The 20,144-nt window shown below is 42.3% G+C and overlaps 1 protein-coding gene across 7 annotated transcripts in view; it reads right to left on the bottom strand.

Moving 5' to 3' along the window:
• The window catches only part of RBFOX1 (RNA binding protein, fox-1 homolog (C. elegans) 1), a 441,591-nt gene that overhangs the window by 27,190 nt on the left and 394,257 nt on the right, over nucleotides 1-20,144 (bottom strand). For all 7 annotated transcript variants that reach the window (XM_010840448.1, XM_010840441.1, XM_010840445.1 and 4 more), the window contains one exon: nucleotides 16,639-16,703. In XM_010840448.1, the coding sequence (XP_010838750.1) occupies nucleotides 16,639-16,703 (65 nt within the window). The remainder of the gene's footprint in view (nucleotides 1-16,638; nucleotides 16,704-20,144) is intronic.

Below are 20,144 nucleotides of genomic sequence, written 5' to 3'. Positions count from 1 at the left end.
AGAACTAATTTCTCACATATGTTCTCTGAACATAGGTACCTACCTTTACAGGAAATAAGAATTGCATGTTCTTTTGTTTTTTAAATTAAATTGTGCTACTGTTGATTTCCATCATTTATAGTTCTTGATATTTTAATTATTGGCATTTGTAATTAATACATTGTTCAGTATATTTCTCACTTTTTAAATAACTATGTTTACCAGATGATTCTTTTTAGACACATAAAATTCAGGTAGAAAGGTACACTAATCAGGTCGTTGGTCAGATTTAAAAAGTTGCTGGACTCTCGGGGAATCCAGCCATGATGGATTCCTGCATAAATACAACATGCAGACAAAGATGCTCCTATTACAGTTCTACTGGGTGCCTTTGCTAAACAGTTTACTGATGTGATTCATTCACTCCTCACATGCTTAAGGAGGGCTTGCAATGGGCCAGCAACCCCTGCTGCTGCTGCTGCTGCTGCTAAGTCCCTTCAGTCGTTTCCGACTCTGTGCAACCCTATCGACAGCAGCCCACCAGGCTCCTCTGTCCACAGGATTCTCTAGACAAGAATACTAGAGTGGGTTGCCATTTCCTTCTCCAAGGCAACCAGCTAAGCTTAAGGAATTTGAGGCCATGCTCATGGTCTTTAAACCACTGAGGAGGGTCTATTACTGGGCTTGGTTGTCTCAAAGCTCATAATCTAATTTATATTTCAGTTTTATCACCTTGAAAGGAAGACTGATTTGCTTGTGATCAGTATTTTACCTCTCCCCCCCGCTGACTCAGTTCTAAATTTCTAGAACTGTACAAATTCCAATCAGATTCATATTTTTCCCTGCCCTGTTGTTTTATATATATATAAAATCATATGTACGTCATGTAGAATCAAGATGAAGTACAAAGAACAAGCGAATAAGTAGATTAACTATAGACTCCTTTGAAATGGCTATCCTGATATTTTTTAAAAGAGGAATGCATTCACACCCATTCAAAACTATTTCATGGAGCAACAGTTCCTACACTAACATTGCATACGTTAAAAAGTTTAATGCGAAAGGAGTTAAAGCCTGCGAATCTGTCCCCAGTTTGAATCTTCCTCACCAAACCTCTGAGTTGTAGACCCTCAAACGCAAGGGCACCTCCATTTCCTGGAGACCTTGGCACAGCCCTCTTCTGTAATGTTAGTTTCTCCAAAATGTAATACTCTCCCTTGTTCCCACTTCGCTGCTTTTCTCAGCTAAAGTGAAAGAGAACTAGCAGAGTCTGGAAGCTGGGCCCTGCCACGCACAAGCTGTGTTCCAACAGAAAAATCATTTCATCTTTCTGGCCCTCAGTTTTCTCATCTGGAAAATGGGAACAAACAGCACACTTGCACACACGTGTGCACACACACAGCCCTCTCTTGGGCTTTTTTTTTTTTTTTTTGGTATATGTATGTGCAGATCAATGAGAACATGAATGGGAAAGCAATTTCTTTGGGGAATACATTATTGTTCAGTCATGTCTGACTCTTTGCAACACTATGGACTATAGCCCGCCAGACTCTTCTGTCCAATGGATTTCCCAGGCAGGAATACTGGAGTGGGTAGCCTTTCCCTTCTCCAGGGGATCTTTCCAACCCAGGGGTCAAACCTGGGTTTCCTGCATTGCAGGCAGATTCTTAACTGTCTGAGCCACTAGGGAAGCCCATTTGGGGGAAGACATTAATTTTTTTGGCTGCATGGACTCATGAACACTGTAAGCTTCTCTCCCTCCACAAAGACATTGGCTGTTTGTGTTAAGTCCTGGGCTGCTGTGGGTTTAGGGCAAGAGGGGATAGTTAAGAGTCTTTTGAGGTTGTAGGTCATTTTCAGGTGGCTGCAACCTTCAGGAAGGTAAAATTCTACCTCAGCTTTCATTGGGCAGGCAAATGAGGGCACAGTGGGGTACCAATCACAGGTTGGAGATGGGTCTGGGTGATTCTCTGAACAGCATATATTATTCTCTAGAGCAGGAGTCCCCAACCTCCAGGATCTAATGCTTGATGATCTGAGGTGGAGCTGATGTAATAACAAGAGAAATAAAGTACACAATAAATGCAATGCACTTGAGTCATCCCAAAACCATCCACTCCCACCCCAGGACGTGGGAAAACTGTCTACCATGAGATCAGTCCCTGGTGCCCAAAAGGTTGGGGACCGCTGTTCTAGGAGAAACCACCTCATATTGAGGAGGGGGTCTCCGAGCTCCTGGAGGCTCAGGAGAAGCACAGGGTGTCCAGGTTGAGCTTCTGGATGGTGGAGAGGCCACACTGAGATGGTCTGGGTCCACCTAGGAGTTGTGTGCAAAACAAAGGGAGCTGATGGTGGAAAGTTCCAGAAACGTCCTAATCCCTGGGGATTCCGAAAACCCACTACCACCACAGCATTGGACTTCTCATCAAGTATGATGGGAAAAGGGCAACATAGGCAGGTTTGGGTTTTTTTTTTTTCTTGACTCTTTGAAGTCATGTTGGTTTGGGGGCAGGGTCTACATTGGGGGAATCGATTGTGTTTTCCTACGAACTTGATGTGCCCCTGGCAGCCTGACAGCTCCTCCTTGGACATGAAAAAAGAAGAAATAATCCAGGAGAAAGATGAACAGAAGTACAGGCTGTTTGATCACAAGGTTCCCAGGTGCTTCTTCCTTCAAAACATTTTTGCCCAACCTATTTTTTTCCCCAATTTTGAGATACGATTGACAAATTAACATTGTTTATAACCAGGCTGTACAGCGTGCCTTTTTTTTTTAAAGGTGCGCAAATTGATGACTTAATACCCATGTATATTGTGAAACGAGTATGACAATCAAGGTAATTAACATATCATCACTACACAGCATCACCTTTCTTTGCCTGCGGTGAGAACATTTAAGTTCTATTCTCTTGGCCAATTTCAGGTCAATGTGTTTTCATGTTTCTAGGATGAAAGTCAAGATTGAAAAACCAACAAAAAATCTTCTAGAGGCAAAAATTTTTGACTCAGAGAACCTGCTGCCACAGGAAGGGACTCATTTTTGAGTCAACAAAACAAATTATGCTCCTAGTTTAGTGATGCTGCTGATAATAATAATAATAAGGATGATGATATTGATGACAATATCCTGAGTGCTACTGAGCATCAGTGCTATGCAAGGAGCTTTCTCTTCATGAACACAATTAATTCTCACAACCACTCAGGAAGGCAGGCATCACTCATTAACCCCCCACCCCTTTAATGATGAGACAGTGGAGGGTCAATTAGCTTGCCAGTATTATCTTGTGTAGTAAGGAACTTACGAACTGAGATTCAGGCTCTAAATCTCATTCTCTGATTGCAATCTGTAGGCGAATCAGCAGACTGGCCAATGCATGTACCAGTCAAAGAGTAGGCACAAGGAGTGTGAGAGACCCCGCTTTACATCCCGACCAGGGCAATGACAAGTTGAGGAAGCACAGGTTCCCGCATGTTAGTGTTACAGTGGGTCCTGAAAGACTGCCTCGTCTAAAAATGATCTGTCCTTTCAGATGGATTTAATTTGCTTGATTTTGTCCATATATATTCAATGCTTTCTTCTTCTGATTTGGACCATTTTTAAAGTCTTTATTGAATTTGTTACAATACTGCTTCTGTTTTATGTTTTGTTTTGTTTTGTTTTTTTTGGCCACAAGGCACGTGGGATCCCAGCTCCCTGTGCAGGGATCAAACCCAAACTCCCAGCATTAGAAGGTGAAATCTTAACCACTGGAACACCAGGGAAGTCCCTCAAATTTCAAATAATTGTGTGTGTGTGTGCACGCGCATGTGTGCGTGTATGTGTGTGTGTGTGTGCTTAATCACTCAGACATGTCTGACTCTGCATCCCCATGGACTGTAGCCCGCCAAGGTCCTCTGTCCATGGGATTTTCCAGGCAAGAATACTGGAGTGGGGTGCCATGTCCTACTCTGGGGATCTTCCTGACCCAGGAATTGAAGCCGCATCTCCTGCATTGCAGGTGGATTCTTGACTGCTGAGCCACCAGGGAAGCCCTCAACCATATATGCTCTAAAAAAACCTGTCAGTCGTCAAATTATTGATGACACCATGCTTTTCACCACCTTTTTGCAGTTGATAAAACAGTGAGTGTTCACCTTTGCCTCTTTCTGATTCTAACTGGTATATTCTCTCCCTTTAGCAGATGGCAAAACAGGGACTCCACAAAGGCAAGAGGAGTCTGATATGACTTTTCCAGGGTAAGTTTTATAACAGGGAGAGTCTACAGTTATTCACAACCCATGAGGAGATATTGTTAACAGCACAGGATCATTCTGATTAGCTTTGGATCTTTGGGGTAAAGAAAATGATGATCGATGGCCCTAGGCTAGCTGAGGGAGGAAGTCACAACAAAATGGATTGTGAGGGACAACCAGCCTCGGGCAATTCTGACCTTCTCCTTGAAGAAGGGAGAGAGCAGAGGAGACAGTCACTAGTCAGCAAGTTACAAACTCTCTTACACGTGCAAGACATGTGGAGGGAGAACCCAGAGTGAACGCTGTTTACTGACCGTGTGCGTGCTAAGTCGCTTCAGTCATGTCCGACTCCCTGCGACCCTATGGACTGTAGCCCGCCAGGTTCCTCTGTCCATGGGATGTTCCAGGTAAGAGTTCCTGAGTGGGCTACCATTTCCTCCTTCAGGGCATCTTCCTTACCCAGGGATCGAACCTGCATCTCTTATATCTCCTGCACTGGCAGGTGGGTTCTTTACCACTGGTGCCACCTGGGAAGCCCCACTGACTGCCTACCGGGGTAGAACTGAAGCACCTCGAGAATGGTGCTTCTCATAAATCGCCTACAAATCTCCCTGGGATCTTAAAAGTGTAGATTCTGGTCCAAGCGGGGCTTGATAGTCTGCATGTCTCACAAGTTCCTGGTGAGGCCAATTTGGAATTTGCTTGGTCAAGGAACCACGCTTTGCAGTGCAAGTGTCTAAGGACCCTAAGTGTGAACCCCTCTAACCTTGAAATTAGAACAGAATAAGGGAAGCACTTCTTTCCCCGCTGTTTGTTAATTTTAAGTTCAAGTCAAAGACGTTAAAGAAAACAATTGAAAAAAAAAAAAAAAACAGCAGAGAAATTATCATTCTAAGAAAGCAATGGAACTAATATTTTCCAGGACACTTTTTTTGATGTGTCCCCAGCCCCACCACGTGGGCTCCTATTCTAGTTTCTAGAAGTGATCCACAAACCCTTTAACCATGTAGAAATGGTGTGTGTGGGGGGGAAGTCTCTCATCTTTTAATGCAATCAAATTTCAAATGACAACATTGGCCCATGAAAGTAGGGATTAAAAGGATGCTAGAGGGATTATAAGGATGTTAGGAGCATCCAGAGATCCTAGTTTTCTTTTTAAAGAAATTCCACAGCTGCAAAAACACTGGGAACCACTGATCCAGGTTATCAGACATGTGATGCATTTCTAGACTCTCAGGCCAAGGCATTTCAATCTAAGTGATTACAATAATGAAGGGAAAAGGCTGTTTGGTTTTGATTCTGAATCTTCTCTCCCAAATCTATTGATTGATCCAAACATTCACACATCCTAATGTAGCAAGAATAAGCTGGGAACAAAGACAGCATGGACAAGTTAGCTATTGCAATTTCCTCTCCTACCCAACTGGTGATGGTAGTTTAGTCGCTAAGTCATGTCCAACTCTCCTGACCCCATAGACTGTAGCCCGCCAGGCTTCTCTGTCCATGGGATTTCCCAGGAAAGAATACTGGAGTGGGTTGCCATTTCCTCCTCCAGGAGATCTTCCCAACAAAGGACTCGAACCCATGTCTCCTGCATTGCAGGCTGATTCTTTACCATTGAGCCACTTGGGAAGCCCCTCCTACCCAACTACCATCCCCCTAAATTCTGATAGCAGTCCCTACTCTAAATGTTTTGGATGTTAATTAAAGATGAAATGCACTATGGTTTGGAGGAGAATCTAATTCCAGAAGAGTCAATCACTGTGATCTACCCTAGGGAGAAAATCATAAGTTATTTATTTCTGTTCAATGACTGTTAACAGGTGTGTATTACACACAAATATGAAAATAAAATAAAGCCTACATATAAACAGAAGTCAGTTCTTCTGGAAGAGAATTCAAGTTCTCTTCATGGGTATAAGAGCCAGAACTTGCTTTGATAATATTAAAAGAAATACTAGAAGTTTTTAATAAAAAATTCCTTCTTACCTGCAAAGATAGATCTTCTAGGATATGTGATAGTGACCAAAAGTAAAAGGCGTAGGGGAGCGGGTTTAATTTTTGTCACATTCTTGAATGCTTCATGAGCTCAGAGCTTATCTGTGTGTGTGTGTGTGCTAAGTCCCTTCCAGTTATGGTTCACTCTTTGTGACCCTGTGGACTGCAGGGTCCTGCCAGGCTCCTCAGTCCACGGGATTCTCCAGGCAGAATACTGGAGTGGGTTGCCATGCCCTCTTCCAGGGAATCTTCCTGACCCAGGGATCGAACCTGTGTTTCTGCATCTCCTGCATTGGCAGGCAGATTCTTTACCACTAGCGCCATCTGAGAAGCCCCAGAGTCTATCTACGGCCTGTCTGTTCCCTTCCACTTGACTGGAATACTGTCTTCTATGAGGAAAGGTCTTTATTTGCAATGGAAATGGCTGATCCAGAGCCTTCTGTGTACAGTTTCTCATCAGAGGTGTCTGACCGGCCTCTGGAAAGCACTGGGCTTTCTCACCTGCCTCTAAACCCTTCACAGTTGAAGGGTCTTGATGATATTTGAGAGGTTTTATTTGCTTTTTTGTGGCCCATCAAGTCAATGATCTGCAACCCGAAAAGTATGTAATTAGGCCATGACATGACCAAAGGAGTTGTTATATCTTGTCTTGTCACTGGCAAACATAGCTCCCCACATGGCTGTGACAGCCATGGTCTATTGGGTTTGGAATTTCCTTTAATATCTCCCCAACTCCTTCTTGGTCCAGTCTGTTGACTATTACAGGCTTGCTTCTTTTTCTAACGGCTTCAATTAAATTATATATTCAACTGACAGTGCCTAACACCAGTTAAGAAACCATTACAGATTATGGACCCAAGGCAACTGGTTCTTGAAACAAAAATTTGAGCACTTTTTCTCTCAATGTGTGTGCATGTGTGTGTGTGTGTATGCATATGTGTAAATTAAAAATGAGAAACTCAGGGAATACATCAATCAGTAACAGACATATTACTTTTCATCACTGAGGGCTCTGTGTCCGTAAACACAAGTTCCCCAAATCACACTGATGCTACCATCAAGAACTACATACTCCCTCCTTCACTCTTCCCAGGCCATCTCAGTCCTCATCAAATAGCATCATTGTCCATCTGCAGAGCAGGCTGGCAGAAAATATAATTATCGTAGTTACTGTAATTTGTTCGGTGAATGCTCAATCAGAATTATTGATCCATAGGGAAAATAAATAAATGAGAGCATGAAATTCCACTCACTTTTTAATCACTAAGTTGCATCTTCGTTATGACTATTTGAAGCGGCAAACGTGCCTTAGCTCTGACTTTGTAAGAACAGCATAACAGCCAGGACCTAGGCTGACAGACACTGGACTTGAACCCCAATAGTGGGATTTCCCGGGGTGTACATCACCGTGCCTGGACCTGCTTCTCCCACCCGGGCCTGGGAGTTCCACTGAGGATGGCTATGTGTGCCCTCCTCGTCCTTTGATAGTCCTAGGGGAAGCCTGTGGTCCTAGCGTCGTTACTGACAGGGTGTCCCTTGTCTGATGCGTTATCCCGTCTTAAACAATCACTTAAGTGGCCTATTTAAAATGATCCATCTTAAATGATCATTACACGGCTGCCCTCACTAAACTGCTTCCCTGATCAGATCATTTGTTCCAATGTGGTACTACCACCTGACAGACAGGAGTCAACTGCTGAAAAATTAACTTCAAAAGAAGAACCTACATGGTGCAAAGATTTAAAAAGTGGCAGGAAATGTCACCTAAGACTGCTCACTTTAAGAAAACCTGATTTATCAAAATCTGAACTTTTGAGGACTGATCAATTAAAGGACCTATGTAGCCCCTGAATACATGGTTTTCCATTAAAAAAAGAAAGAAAGAAACAAAGGAAAACAAACAAATTATTCCAGAACTCAGTGGATTCAAAAGGATTAGATTTGCACAGAATCCTACCTAGTCTATTTAAAAGCCATGTCTACAGCATAATCAGCTGAGTAGATTTGATGCTTACCTTCCTTAAACTTTGACTCTGGAATGGGTTAAAGAAAACAGATTCAAACCCTCAGATTCAAATTCTCAGATTAAAACGCTCAGATTCAAATGCTCAGATTCAAACTCTCAGATTCAGGTGGAACTAAAATAACCTAGATAGTCTTGGTTTCCTCCAAGCTCACTCTTGCTCTCCAGATTTAAAACTCTTAGTGGATAATGTTGTTGCTGCTGCTAAGTCACTTCAGTCGTGTTCAACTCTGTGCGACCCCATAGACGGCAGCCCACCAGGCTCCCCCGTCCCTGGGATTCTCCAGGCAAGAACACTGGAGTGGGTTGCCATTTCCTTCTCCAATGCATGAAAGTGAAAAGTGAAAGTGAAGTTGCTTAGTCGTGTCTGACTCCTAGTGACCCCATGGACTGCAGCCCACCAGGCCCCTCTGTCCATGGGATTTTCCAGGCAAGAGTACTGGAGTGGGGTGCCATTGCCTTCTCCAAGTGGATGATGTTACAGGAATATAAAATAAAATATGAATAATTGGAATTGAGGATTATGGAAATAAGAACATGAAAATAAAAACGAGAACATTTTATATAGTCCCCTTGATGTGCTGAATATTTCATAGGCAGTATCTTGAAACTTCCGAACCACTCTGTGAGGTGGAATCAATAAACCCATCACACATGATGTGATGGAAGACCGAGAAATGACTCCTCAAGGTTGCTCTACTAAGATGCTCAGAGCCTGGGGACTAAGGGCATAGACTTCACTCTCAAGCTGAACTGAGCTGCTTCTTCATCCTTCCCCAGTCTTGACTTCCCCATCTGTGAAATGGAGGTGGCAACATCAATTTAATAGGGTTGGTATGCCAAGTCCATGACTGTCTTTATAAAGCACCTTGAACAGTGCCAATCATAGAGCAAGGGCTCCATACATAGCCACTGTTGCTATCACTGTTATTATCATAATTATTATAATTATCACAGAGAGGTGATCTGAATCAAAGTTTGCCCAGCTACTATATTAAACTTCAAGAAGTCTTAGGAAACAGTAAGAGTACCAAAGTCCTCTGTTTCCACCTAATGAACATTTTCACAGGAGCATTTTCATACATATGGCAAATTTTATTGATAAATTTTTTTTTGATCTGGCTTGTGTATCTTGGAAAATGAAATTTACAGACAGTACCTGTTTCCTTCTAGTTACCCTAAAGCTGTCTAGATTAATCAGCTTCACTTTCTCTTCCTGAGGGGACCCTGAGTCACTGGGGGGAAAAAACGAACCAGTTAAGAAAGTAAACTTTAAACCAAAAAGAAGGACAAGAATATAAATAAAAAATAAGAATAGATTATATACACTACTATGTATGAATGCATATTTTCAACCCAGTGTTCTAATTGAAAGCTGTACGTGCTATTCTGGGCACTGCAGTAAAAACGATATAAATACAGACATTAGCGACTCATTCCTATTACAAGTTCACAGAGCAACTTTTTCTTTTTTAAATTGCAGGACCCAGAAGAGCTCATCAGGATGAGTGAAAGTGTCGGTCACTCAGTCGGGTCTGACTCTGTGCGACCCCATGAACTGTAGCCCACCAGGTTCCTCCGTCCCTGGAATTCTCCAGGCAAGAAGACTGGAGTGGGTTTGCCATTCCCTTCTCCAAGGAATCTTCCCGACCCAGGGATCAAATCCAGGTCTCCTGCATGGCAGGCAGATTCTTTACAGTCTGAGCCACCAGGAAAGTCCAATGGATGAGTGAGAACAGTGGAAAAGATTAAAAGCTAAAACCAAGAACAACTTCAACAGAGCACTATCAATAAAAGATACAGAGGAGTAACCACTGCTTGCTGCTACGCTTTAACTCAACATGTTGGGATGTGTTTTGACTCTGGGTCCTGGTCTTAATTGTGGCTCTATCCTCTCTGGACACCCATGAACTAAGCCCTCAGGTCCTCGTCCATCTGAGAATTCCACTGTTGGCGGCACCAAGTTTTACAACACCCTCACTCTATTTTTCCACCAGTGGATTTCTCAAAAAGGATTGAAAATGTAAATAAAATATAATATGGAGTCTATCATAGAGTTGCCAACTTTTGCTTTGCTTAGGAAGAACATTCAAAACAAAACTGGATAAAAAAGGAGAAAGTAAAGCTGTTGTCATCCTTTCATACAAGAAAAGCTATTTTCACAGCATATGGGAAAGAAGCCTGGTTAAAGTCTGGCCATTCTCCGGACAAGAGAGTTGGTCACCATATTACACGGTCCATGGTTTTCTCCTGTCCTGGAAAACGAGTAAATATGTCATCAGAAGCAGTCACCTGGTCTTGAACTGGCCATGGGAGAGAGTATTAAGTCACTTCAGTGTGTCCGACTCCTTGCGATCCTATGCCAGGCTCCTCTGTCCATGGGATTCTCCAGGCAAGAATACTGGAGTGGGTTGCCGTTTCCTTCTCCAGCGTTTCTTCCTGACCCAGGGATTGAACCCATGTCTCTCACATCTCCTGCACTAGCAGGAGGGTTCTTTACCTCTAGCACCACCTGGGAAACCCAGAGGAGATAGTGCTTCACACAAAGCACGAGTCCAAGGTCCTGAAATCCCTCATCGCACACATCACAGAGAATGGGTGCTTTTTAACCAGAAACAGTTTCAACCTTGATCTAACTCTGTTCACACAAGAGGAACAGGGAAAACTAGGAAACCTCCCTCCCATCTCTGCTTTTGCATGGTCTACCCTCGTTCAGGAATACACAGGATCCAGAGATGAAGCTTTCAACAGAAAGAGTAAAACTGTGAAGTCCCTGAAGTATTACAATATTTAAAAATTAACCCTTCTACCAAAAAAAATTTGAAGGGTAAATTAAATTTTTCATTTCACGGTGCTCGTATATATGCTTTGTAGCCTGGCAACCCCTTAGTTTTTAGCCTATATGATTTGATAAATACTCCACAAAAAATGGTATATCATTTTAAATGCAATTATTAGCCTTATTTTAATGACATTTCTCTATTATTTAATCTAAATCCAGGAAGTAAAACATTCTAAAATAGTAGTGAGTACACACACGAACGGAAATCAACTCAAACCCCTTTAGTTTTTCAGTTTAGATCAAACTAAGGCTATACATAAGAATTTAGTTCTATGTCCTGGCGTGAAGCTTATTATGAGAGCATAGAGAGATAGTCTTTTCCTATCTGTCCATACTTCCTTCCTTCTTGCTTTCTTTCCTTTTTTCTTCCCTCTTTCTCTCTTCTCTTTTTCTTTCCATTCATCTACCTAACCACTTATGTACCTATCATCTATCTACCTTTCCATCCATCCATCCATCCATCCACCTACCCATCTATGTATGTAGGTACCTATCTATCTCTGTGCTGTGCTGTGCTACGTCATTTCAGTCGTGTCCAACTCTTTGTGACCCCATGGACTGTAGTCCGCCAGGCTCCTTTGTCCATGGGGATTCTTCAGGCCAAAATACTGGAGTGGGTAGCCATTCCCTCCTCCAAGAGATCTTCCCAACCCAAGGATCGAACCCAGATCTCCCGCATTGTAGGCAGATTCTTTACCATCTGAGCCACCAAGGAAGCCCACGAATACTGGAGTGGGTAGCCTATCCCTTCTCCAGCAGCTCTTCCCAACCCAGATATCAAACCAGGGTCTCCTGCATTGCAGGCAGATTCTTTACCAACTGAGCTATCAGGGAAGCCCCTATCTATCTCTACCACCATATAATTTTAAATAGGTGATCTATAGATCAACCGCTCCATGACCCCAAAGACATGACTACTTATTGCTATTGAGTTTTAAGAAAGGCTATTAATCTATTTCTCTCTGACATAGAACCTATTATTTATAGGTTATGAGTATCACATTTAAAAGATGTTCTAGCATGGGGCTCATGACTGGCACAACTTGGCATATCCTGACCTCCTTGTATTAAGATTTATTTATCTAGACACGCATATAAGTCCTCCATGAGGTCCTAAGGCAGAAGTGTGTGTATGTGTTGTGTATACATATAGTTTTCACATGTATATGTGAGCAATATATATAGACAACATACATATATGTATATGTATGAATAGGCAGAGAGCAAGATTATTGATACTGATATTATGGCATTTTAATTGGGCTTCTATTAAGCTGTGATTAGTCAGTTGCTCAGTCCAACTGAGACACTCATGTCCAACTCTGTGACCCCATGGATTGTAGCCCACCAGGCTCCTCTCCATGGGATTTTTTCCAGGCAAGAATACTGGAGTAGGTTGCCATTTCCTCCTCCAGGGGATCTTCCTGACCCAGGGATCGAACCTGTGCCTCCTGAATTACAGTCAGATTCCTTACCACTGAGTCATTGGGGAAGCTCCTCTATTAAGCTGAGCTATATGAAATTGCCAATATTCTACCATTTGGGGCCCACAAAAATAGCGGTTTCATATGGTAGAGTCTAATGTTGCTGAAAAACTTAAAGGTCTCAAAAAAACAAAAAAAAAAGGTAGAAAATAAAACAACAAACAGAAGCCTGTTGCTTGCTGTCTCTTTTGCTCAGTCTAGAGGCACCTGTATGGCTGGGACTACTTCTGTAGGTCAAAAGCTGCTAACTTTTAAGGATCTTTATGGAAATGCAAGTGTCCATGAAAACAGTGGCCCAGTGTAACTAGCAGGGCACCTGGGTCGTCATGAAGTCTCAGAGCGAATGCCTCTACTAGTTTCTCCTCTAGCTGGTCTGAATTGAGTTCCCTTCTGCTCTAATGTGGAGGGCTGTTTCCATGCACTGTGTGTTAGGGGATGTTAGGATGTTCGGCAAGCAGGGCAAGCATGACGGATGTCTGCCTTTTTGGCGTGGTAACATTGTCATCAAAGCTGTGTACACATCAGACACGTTTACCCAAATACCTGTAGAGTGATTCATCGAAAAGGAAATCTTCCCCTCTCCCTCCCTGCCTCCCAGTTTGGCTGCTCAAAGATGCAACAAGGACCAGGTGAGAAGACACAAAGAAACCGAAAGCCAGTCAATCAAGAGAAGCCTGCCCCCAGGCTTCATTCAAGCAAGCCATTCATCGAGCTAATGTGGTGATGGACCTGTCCAATCCAGAACATACCACAAACACATCAGCAACACCAAGTAACATGCAATGACCAGATGATCATCGGCCCCACTGCCATGCTTTGATCGGTTCAAGCTCAGAAAACCATCTCCCTTGAGAGTCCAGATAGTTGGCTTTCCACAAATCAAAGTGAGATTAGAAGATTTGAGGTGAAGTCAAAGGCTTACCAAATCTTTCCTGAATGCCCAAGAAAGACATCTGCCTATTGCCACTCAATTCGTCAATGAGCCTGCAAAATTACCTAGTCTAGTCAGGTCTTTTTCTTTGGGGGGAAATCACTGCCCACACCAGATGGTCTTCCTTCCGGAGGTCGGCATTCAAGAAACTCTCAGGGTACTCCGAGATAATCATGGTGTGATCATTTAACCGAGAAGCTGATGGGCAGGGAGTTAACGAGGTGGCCATCAACGAACTTCTGGCCAGTCCTGAGGTTACTGGAGTTCAAGATTTTCCAAAAGACCCCTGAATCTTTAATTTGATGAGGGCTTAATTTGTGCTGATAAAAGGTAAAATTCTACCAACTGGGGACATCAAACTTCTTTCCCTTTCAAGATGTTTGAGAAGTGAATCTCATGATTAGAAAGCTTGTTGTGGTTTCTCCTTGGATCAGGTTGACAGCCAGTGAGTGTGACCCAACAGTCTCTGTTCCTTCTGATTTTATTTCCTATTTTGAAAGCATTTCTTTGGGTTAAGAAGCTTTTCTCTTTGTCATCCTGCCTGTCTTGTAGAAAGTAGGTACTAAGAGTCTCTCCCTACTGATATTATCCTGTGATGGAGTAAAAATAAGTGATTACACAACTTCCCTGAGATAACTAGATTCTTGCCATCTCTGACTGGAAAGCTCTTCTGATAATTTCACATTTTCCCCTAAACATGTGTCTTCTCTTGAAGGGTCTTCCTCCTCTTTACCTGCTTACTAACAATAAATGGAAGTACCACCGTTTCATAGATACATTTTACAAATCAAACCAGAAACATAATCTTTAAGATTGTTTTCTGGTAATTTTATCTATGTGTGCATTTCTCTCGATGCAATATTTCCATAAGTAGCAAGTGAAAGAGGACTAGTAATCAATTTCCACAGCAACCAAAAAGACCTAATGTGCAAATTTCTTTAATGAACAGCAAGAGGCCAATTATATGGACAAGAGTAGGTTTAGTTGGTCTCTTCAACTGAAACTATTACACCAAAGTGGGAACTGCAGAGTTAGTCAAGATTTACCAAACCAAGAATGAGGGCAATTTTTCAGTAGGACAGGTTGCCAGTGAGAAATCTTAATAATATTAAAATAACAGATTTCCTACATATATTTGCATATATGGTGCCCCCAAGAGTAGCAAAATTTTAACTTATTTTGTAAGGCAAATGCAAATGGAGATGGCCAGATCCTCAAGTAATTCTATCTAAGAATAGTACTAAACACTGTTGGTTTTTTTTCAAATGTCTATTTTGGTCATATTAAAGAAAGTAATTTAAATTATATTTTTGTAATTAACCTTTTTTCCAGCTTGGGGATAGATGCACTTATACCAAGCAGCAAGATTAAAAAAAAAAAAATCAAAGACATAAATCTGTTTAAGATTCTTATAATTATGCAGCAGGCTAAAGTTACTATGATTATAATTATATACAAAGTGGGTGTTGGAGAATTTAGCATCGAGAGATATTTTCATAAAAATAATTAAGGGTTGTAGATGAACCACATTACAATTGACACTCTGTGAATATGCAGTGTGCAGAATTTAATAGAATTAAGCCTTTTCATTTGTAGAATGATCTTGAGAATTTCAAGACTGTCATCATTTTTATTAGCTTTTTTGACCCTCTCAATTTCCCTAATTTAGTGTCAAAGTGTATTGAAGATAGCAACTTTCATAAAACATATTTTGCATCCTAGCAACGGATGATTGGGTAACTGGATAATTTAAGTATTTAGAACTGTGTGCTGACAATTGTTTGGGTTTCTCTGGAAGCTCCCTCCAGACTTGAGAGCTCTCGATGGCTGTTTATAAGAATAATAGGAAGTTATAGGAATAATACCTGCATACAATCAGATAACAGATCTCAACTCTGTCTTGCCAAAGAGCTATTTGATCATGAGTTTTTATGCCTGGGGTTTTCAAAGTGTGACATTGAGTGTTCAGGAATTTCTTTTGCTTTCGTATACCTCCGAAGAAGTCTGTAGTTACAAAGAACTAAGGATACATCTTGTGAGAAATGGAATGGAACTGCAGAGAAAGCATACCACAGCAAACTAAGAGAGGAACTGAGTCACAAGAGATCCGAGGGGAGACCCAGAGTCTGCCAACACTCCCCATTCACGAGTCCAAGACACCGCCTGCTTACCTGTCGAACCCAGCATGCCTCAGCCACACATGCAAACTGTTACCATTACTGTTTTATTCATGAAACATAGTTTTAAATTAAAGGAGTCATTACCCAAAATAAGCACCCTCCATGACATTTGTGCATGCAGAGCATCTGAACATTCACATTTATGTCCTCTGAAAACAGAGCCAACAATTTGCATTCAATATGGAAACGCACACTTTCTTTTTTTTTTCCAAAGCACTTATACGAAAATAGCTGTGGCTTGCCATTTCAGAAACCGAGTCATCTGTTAAGCCTGGGTAATGGGTAATAGAGCTCCTCCAACCCCCAGCCCTCACCCCCCCGCCATCCAGTCCTGACTTCTGCGTTTCTTAAACCTACTTCAGTCCCTTCCGCTGCCAGTCTTCACATGTGGTGTGCATTACAAATAAATGTTGGCTTATGTTCATAGGCACAGGGTCTGGGCATTGCCAAAAAGAAAGACTCTCCTGATGAATGCCAGACACACTGCCCATATTCCTTCAGGCAGGATCTTAAAAGGCAATAAAGGAGAATGGTTTCCTGAATGTACAAAGGTGTAAAGAAGGGAACTGAGGTGTTGAAAATTGAGGTAAACCCTGTGGGATCCTCTCTTGGCTTTCGTCCTATGAGTTACATGAATCCAGGATTTTACAGAGAAGTCCAGGAGAAGGTTGTACAAGGGGTGTATTTTGTGCATGCAGGGCGTGCTGTCAGAGGAACTGTCAGAGGAAAAGCAACTTTGCACGGACCCACCGTCTTTGTGTCTCAGCAGAGAGGGCGAGCGATCAGAGCGAGCTAGGCGTCACTGCGTCCTGGCGGCCCCGTGCTGACCTTCACCGTGAGACCTAACTTTTGGGGCACTGCCTTCCCCAGCAGGCATGCATTTGCACCGAGACCACACGAGAGGCTCGCCTCCCACCAGCTAAGTTCATTTCCAGGTAATAGTCAAGCGTGAGAAGGAAAGCCCTTACCTGTCACTGTAGGCAGCGGCAGTGGCAGGGGTGGGCTGGGCGTAGCGGTATGCAGCATAACCACCCTAAAACACAAGGAGAAAGCAGGCTTAGGAACTCAGAGGGGGCTGACTCAGGGTGCCTGATGGTGAGACCCCAGCAGAACAGCAGTGACCCACATCTAGCGAACTCAAGTGGAGGTTAATGAAAGCTTAGTACCAAAACACGCGAGAAAGATGTGGGGTGGACTACCAGCCCCAGCTGGATGTTAAAGATTAGCAGTTGTAAGCAGGAACCCAGAGACCCTCTGAAGGAGATGTACCTACATGTTAATTAATGGTAATCATTTTGGGGTGCAGAGGATTATGGGAGATTATTTAAATGCTTTTTCTACTTTGCTGAACTTTCCAGATTTTCCAAAGTGAGTATGCTTTACCTTGGTTTATCAGTTATCAACTTACATCTTATTCAAACCATCTTTGATTACGTCCTTAAAAATCCAATACAGGTCAAGCTAATGCCCTGCTATCTTTGATATTTATTAATGTTAATGTCTTTGATATTTACTTACAAAAATAAGATAATCCTTTGATTGAAACTGTGTTAGGAGTCTCTTGCATATGTAGTTGTTCAACCACTAAAGCAACGAAAGAAGATTGTCTCTAGCTTTTTAAATGTCACATAATGATTAAAAAAAAGGAATCTTGAGCATTGCTTAAAAATTCTATCTTTTCAGCTCAAGATATCACACTGGTTCAAATGGGGAATTTGTTTGTTGTGGAAAATATGATAAAGCCTTCCAATTTGTAAATGAAATCATTAGGAGAGAGAAAAAAATTGGAGAAAAATAATTAACATTTAGTTGTATGTACCAGTAATTGCAATTGTTCAATTAAGCAGAGGACAAGCAAATGGGCATATTCGAAAGGAACTGTGTTCAGTGGAGCACTGATTATCAAACTGTGAAAATAACAGAACTCCTTGCTCAGCAGACCACAGTGATACATCAACCACTGTTGAATGATCTTAGTACAGTTAAAGGGATCCAGTCTCCACTGATAACACGGAGGCCATTCAGGTTCTAAATAGAATATATAGTCCTACCATCCTCTGGGAGAAGGGTTCTCACCCTTGCTGTGAAGCGGCAATTCAGGACACAACCATGTCAGAGGGCTTCTAATAGCAAAATAACTGAATGTTGGGGGGATTTAATGGTAGTATCTTGAGTAAAGCAGTTCATTATTCTTGGCTCTATATACAGCATAGAAGACAGATGAATGAGAAAACTGCAAGAAGCATCTATCAGAACAGTGGTAGGTACAGTGGTCTCTGCAATTTATTTCTACTCTTTGCCAATCATAACCAACTTTCAAAGCAAATTTTCTATCACTTACGTGGGCATTCCAAAAAGCTAGTTTCTCCTTAATCAAGCTCCTTCTTTGGATCACTCTGGAGAAGACACCTCCAAGACATTCTGACAGATAATCACGCATAATTTGGAGCCAGTATTTTTACTTTTTTAAAAGTCTCCCTTGAAAAACAATGTGAAAGTTAAAAAAAAAAAAAAAAAAGAGGTCTTAGCCAGAAACCACCTGGTGTTCCAAACACCATGTTCTCTAATTAGGACGGAGAAACTCATTAAATGTGCCGAGGAGCTGGGAAACCAAAGCATTTGTCACAGGGAGCACCGAGCTCCAGGTACAGACTGATGGGCTGAGGGGAAATCGGCTCACCCGATTTCTGGAGCCAGTCTTTTCATCAGCTTGCCCATCTCCTCGCCTTTCATCAGGCATTCGCAGAAACACAGGTGTGCACGCACGCACGTGTACTGAACTTAATGAGGTAGGGAGGGGCTGGCACTGACTTCCTGATGGCTCAGAGGCATTAGCTGCCACCAGCTGAAAACTCTGAGTGGAGAATGTGAGCATGCGCGTGCGCGTGCACGTCTGTGTGTGTGTGCGCGCGTGCACGCGCCTGCGCGCGCGCGTGTGTGTTTTCTGTCACTCTCAGACTGAAAAACAAAAGTTACTGTAAAGCGCATTGCATCAAGGGCCATGTCAATCAATCATGATGTGCCGACTGTAAATTTGGTTCCCGGAAAGACTTATAGCAATATCCTACTTGCAAAACCTCTTTGAATTCTGGAGGACTCCCTCAACTTCTGCAATGGTTTCTGTCAATGGAAGTAGGTAGCAATTTTGGTAAGTGGGGAAAACTATGGCAGTGCAAACAGAATATACCTAAAATGAACCTCACTGACTGCGATGGTTTAGTCACTAAGTCCTGTCCGACTCTTTTTGACCCCATGGACTGTAGCTCACCAGGCTTCTCTGTTCATGGGATCTTCCAGGCAAGAATACTGGAGTGAATTGCCATTTCCTTCTCCAGGGGATCTTCCCAACCCAGGGATCAAAAAGCCTGGGTCTACCTGCATTGCAGGTGGATTCTTTCCTGACCCAGCCAGCAGCAGCCCCTCACTGACCACTAGGTTGGCGCTTATTGCATTGGTATAAAATGGAGGAGTGTACACCTGGGATCCTTCTGAACAACTGAGGGGCTTGTCTATGAAGCTTTGGGAAGGATCCATTCTCTATTTGCACATGTATTAACCATTTAGAGAAAACAAGTATGGGCTTCCATGTAAGACAGGCACAAGAGGTCAAAGTCCTGACATTTATCTTTGCTATTTGAGTATGTTTACAAGTATTCCTGATTCATGAGTCAAGGTCATAGTTTGGTAAAGTCTGTGGAACCGGTGGAGAGATTTTGACCTTGGTCAGTGATCTCCTAGGTGTCCAGAAGACTTGATGATGAACACAAATGTTCTATACTTGCACTGTCCAATATGGTAGCCACTTGTCCTAAATGTCTACAGAAATCTTGAAATGTGGGGGCTACAACAAATGGCTTTTTAAATTTATTTAATGTTGAATTCATTTGAATTAAAATGTAAGCCACCACATGGAACTGGTGGCTACAGTACTGGACAGCCCAGGTCCAAGTGATCCCTGGAATTTGTAGTAATTGGACAGAGAAAAAGGGGTAGATGGCTTGACGCCTCTGCTCCTATATACTGCATCATCTTCCTTTGCGATTCTTCTTCGGCATGGAATCCATTTAAGGGGAAAACCAGAGTTGCATACTGACTTGGTGCATGCATGCACACACTGTAAAATGATTAAAAAAATTACAAATTGCTTTAATTTGCCTTTCTAACAGGTGATTTTAATCAATTTTATTGCCCATATTTTGCAGCTTGCCGAGTATAGCCAAAGCTTCAGCAAGGTTCTGGGGTAATGTTTGAAAAAGAAGTGCTCACTTTCATTTGTGGTCATCAAAACACAGTCTACCTTAAAACTGATCCTTCCAGACCTTAGGACAAAAACAAAAATGCGTCCTTGACAGATTTTTCCCACCACCAAAGTAAAGGTGAAAAAGAAAAGGAATGACAAGCACACAATAGTTCTATGCTCCCTACTCACAAAATATAATTTCACATGCTGGGCATCAAAATAGACATGTGATCT

This window comes from Bison bison, unplaced genomic scaffold (assembly GCF_000754665.1).
Source record: "Bison bison bison isolate TAMUID 2011002044 unplaced genomic scaffold, Bison_UMD1.0 scf7180017864144, whole genome shotgun sequence".
Lineage (NCBI taxonomy): Eukaryota > Metazoa > Chordata > Mammalia > Artiodactyla > Bovidae > Bison > Bison bison.
This window is presented reverse-complemented; position numbering and strand designations above follow the sequence as displayed.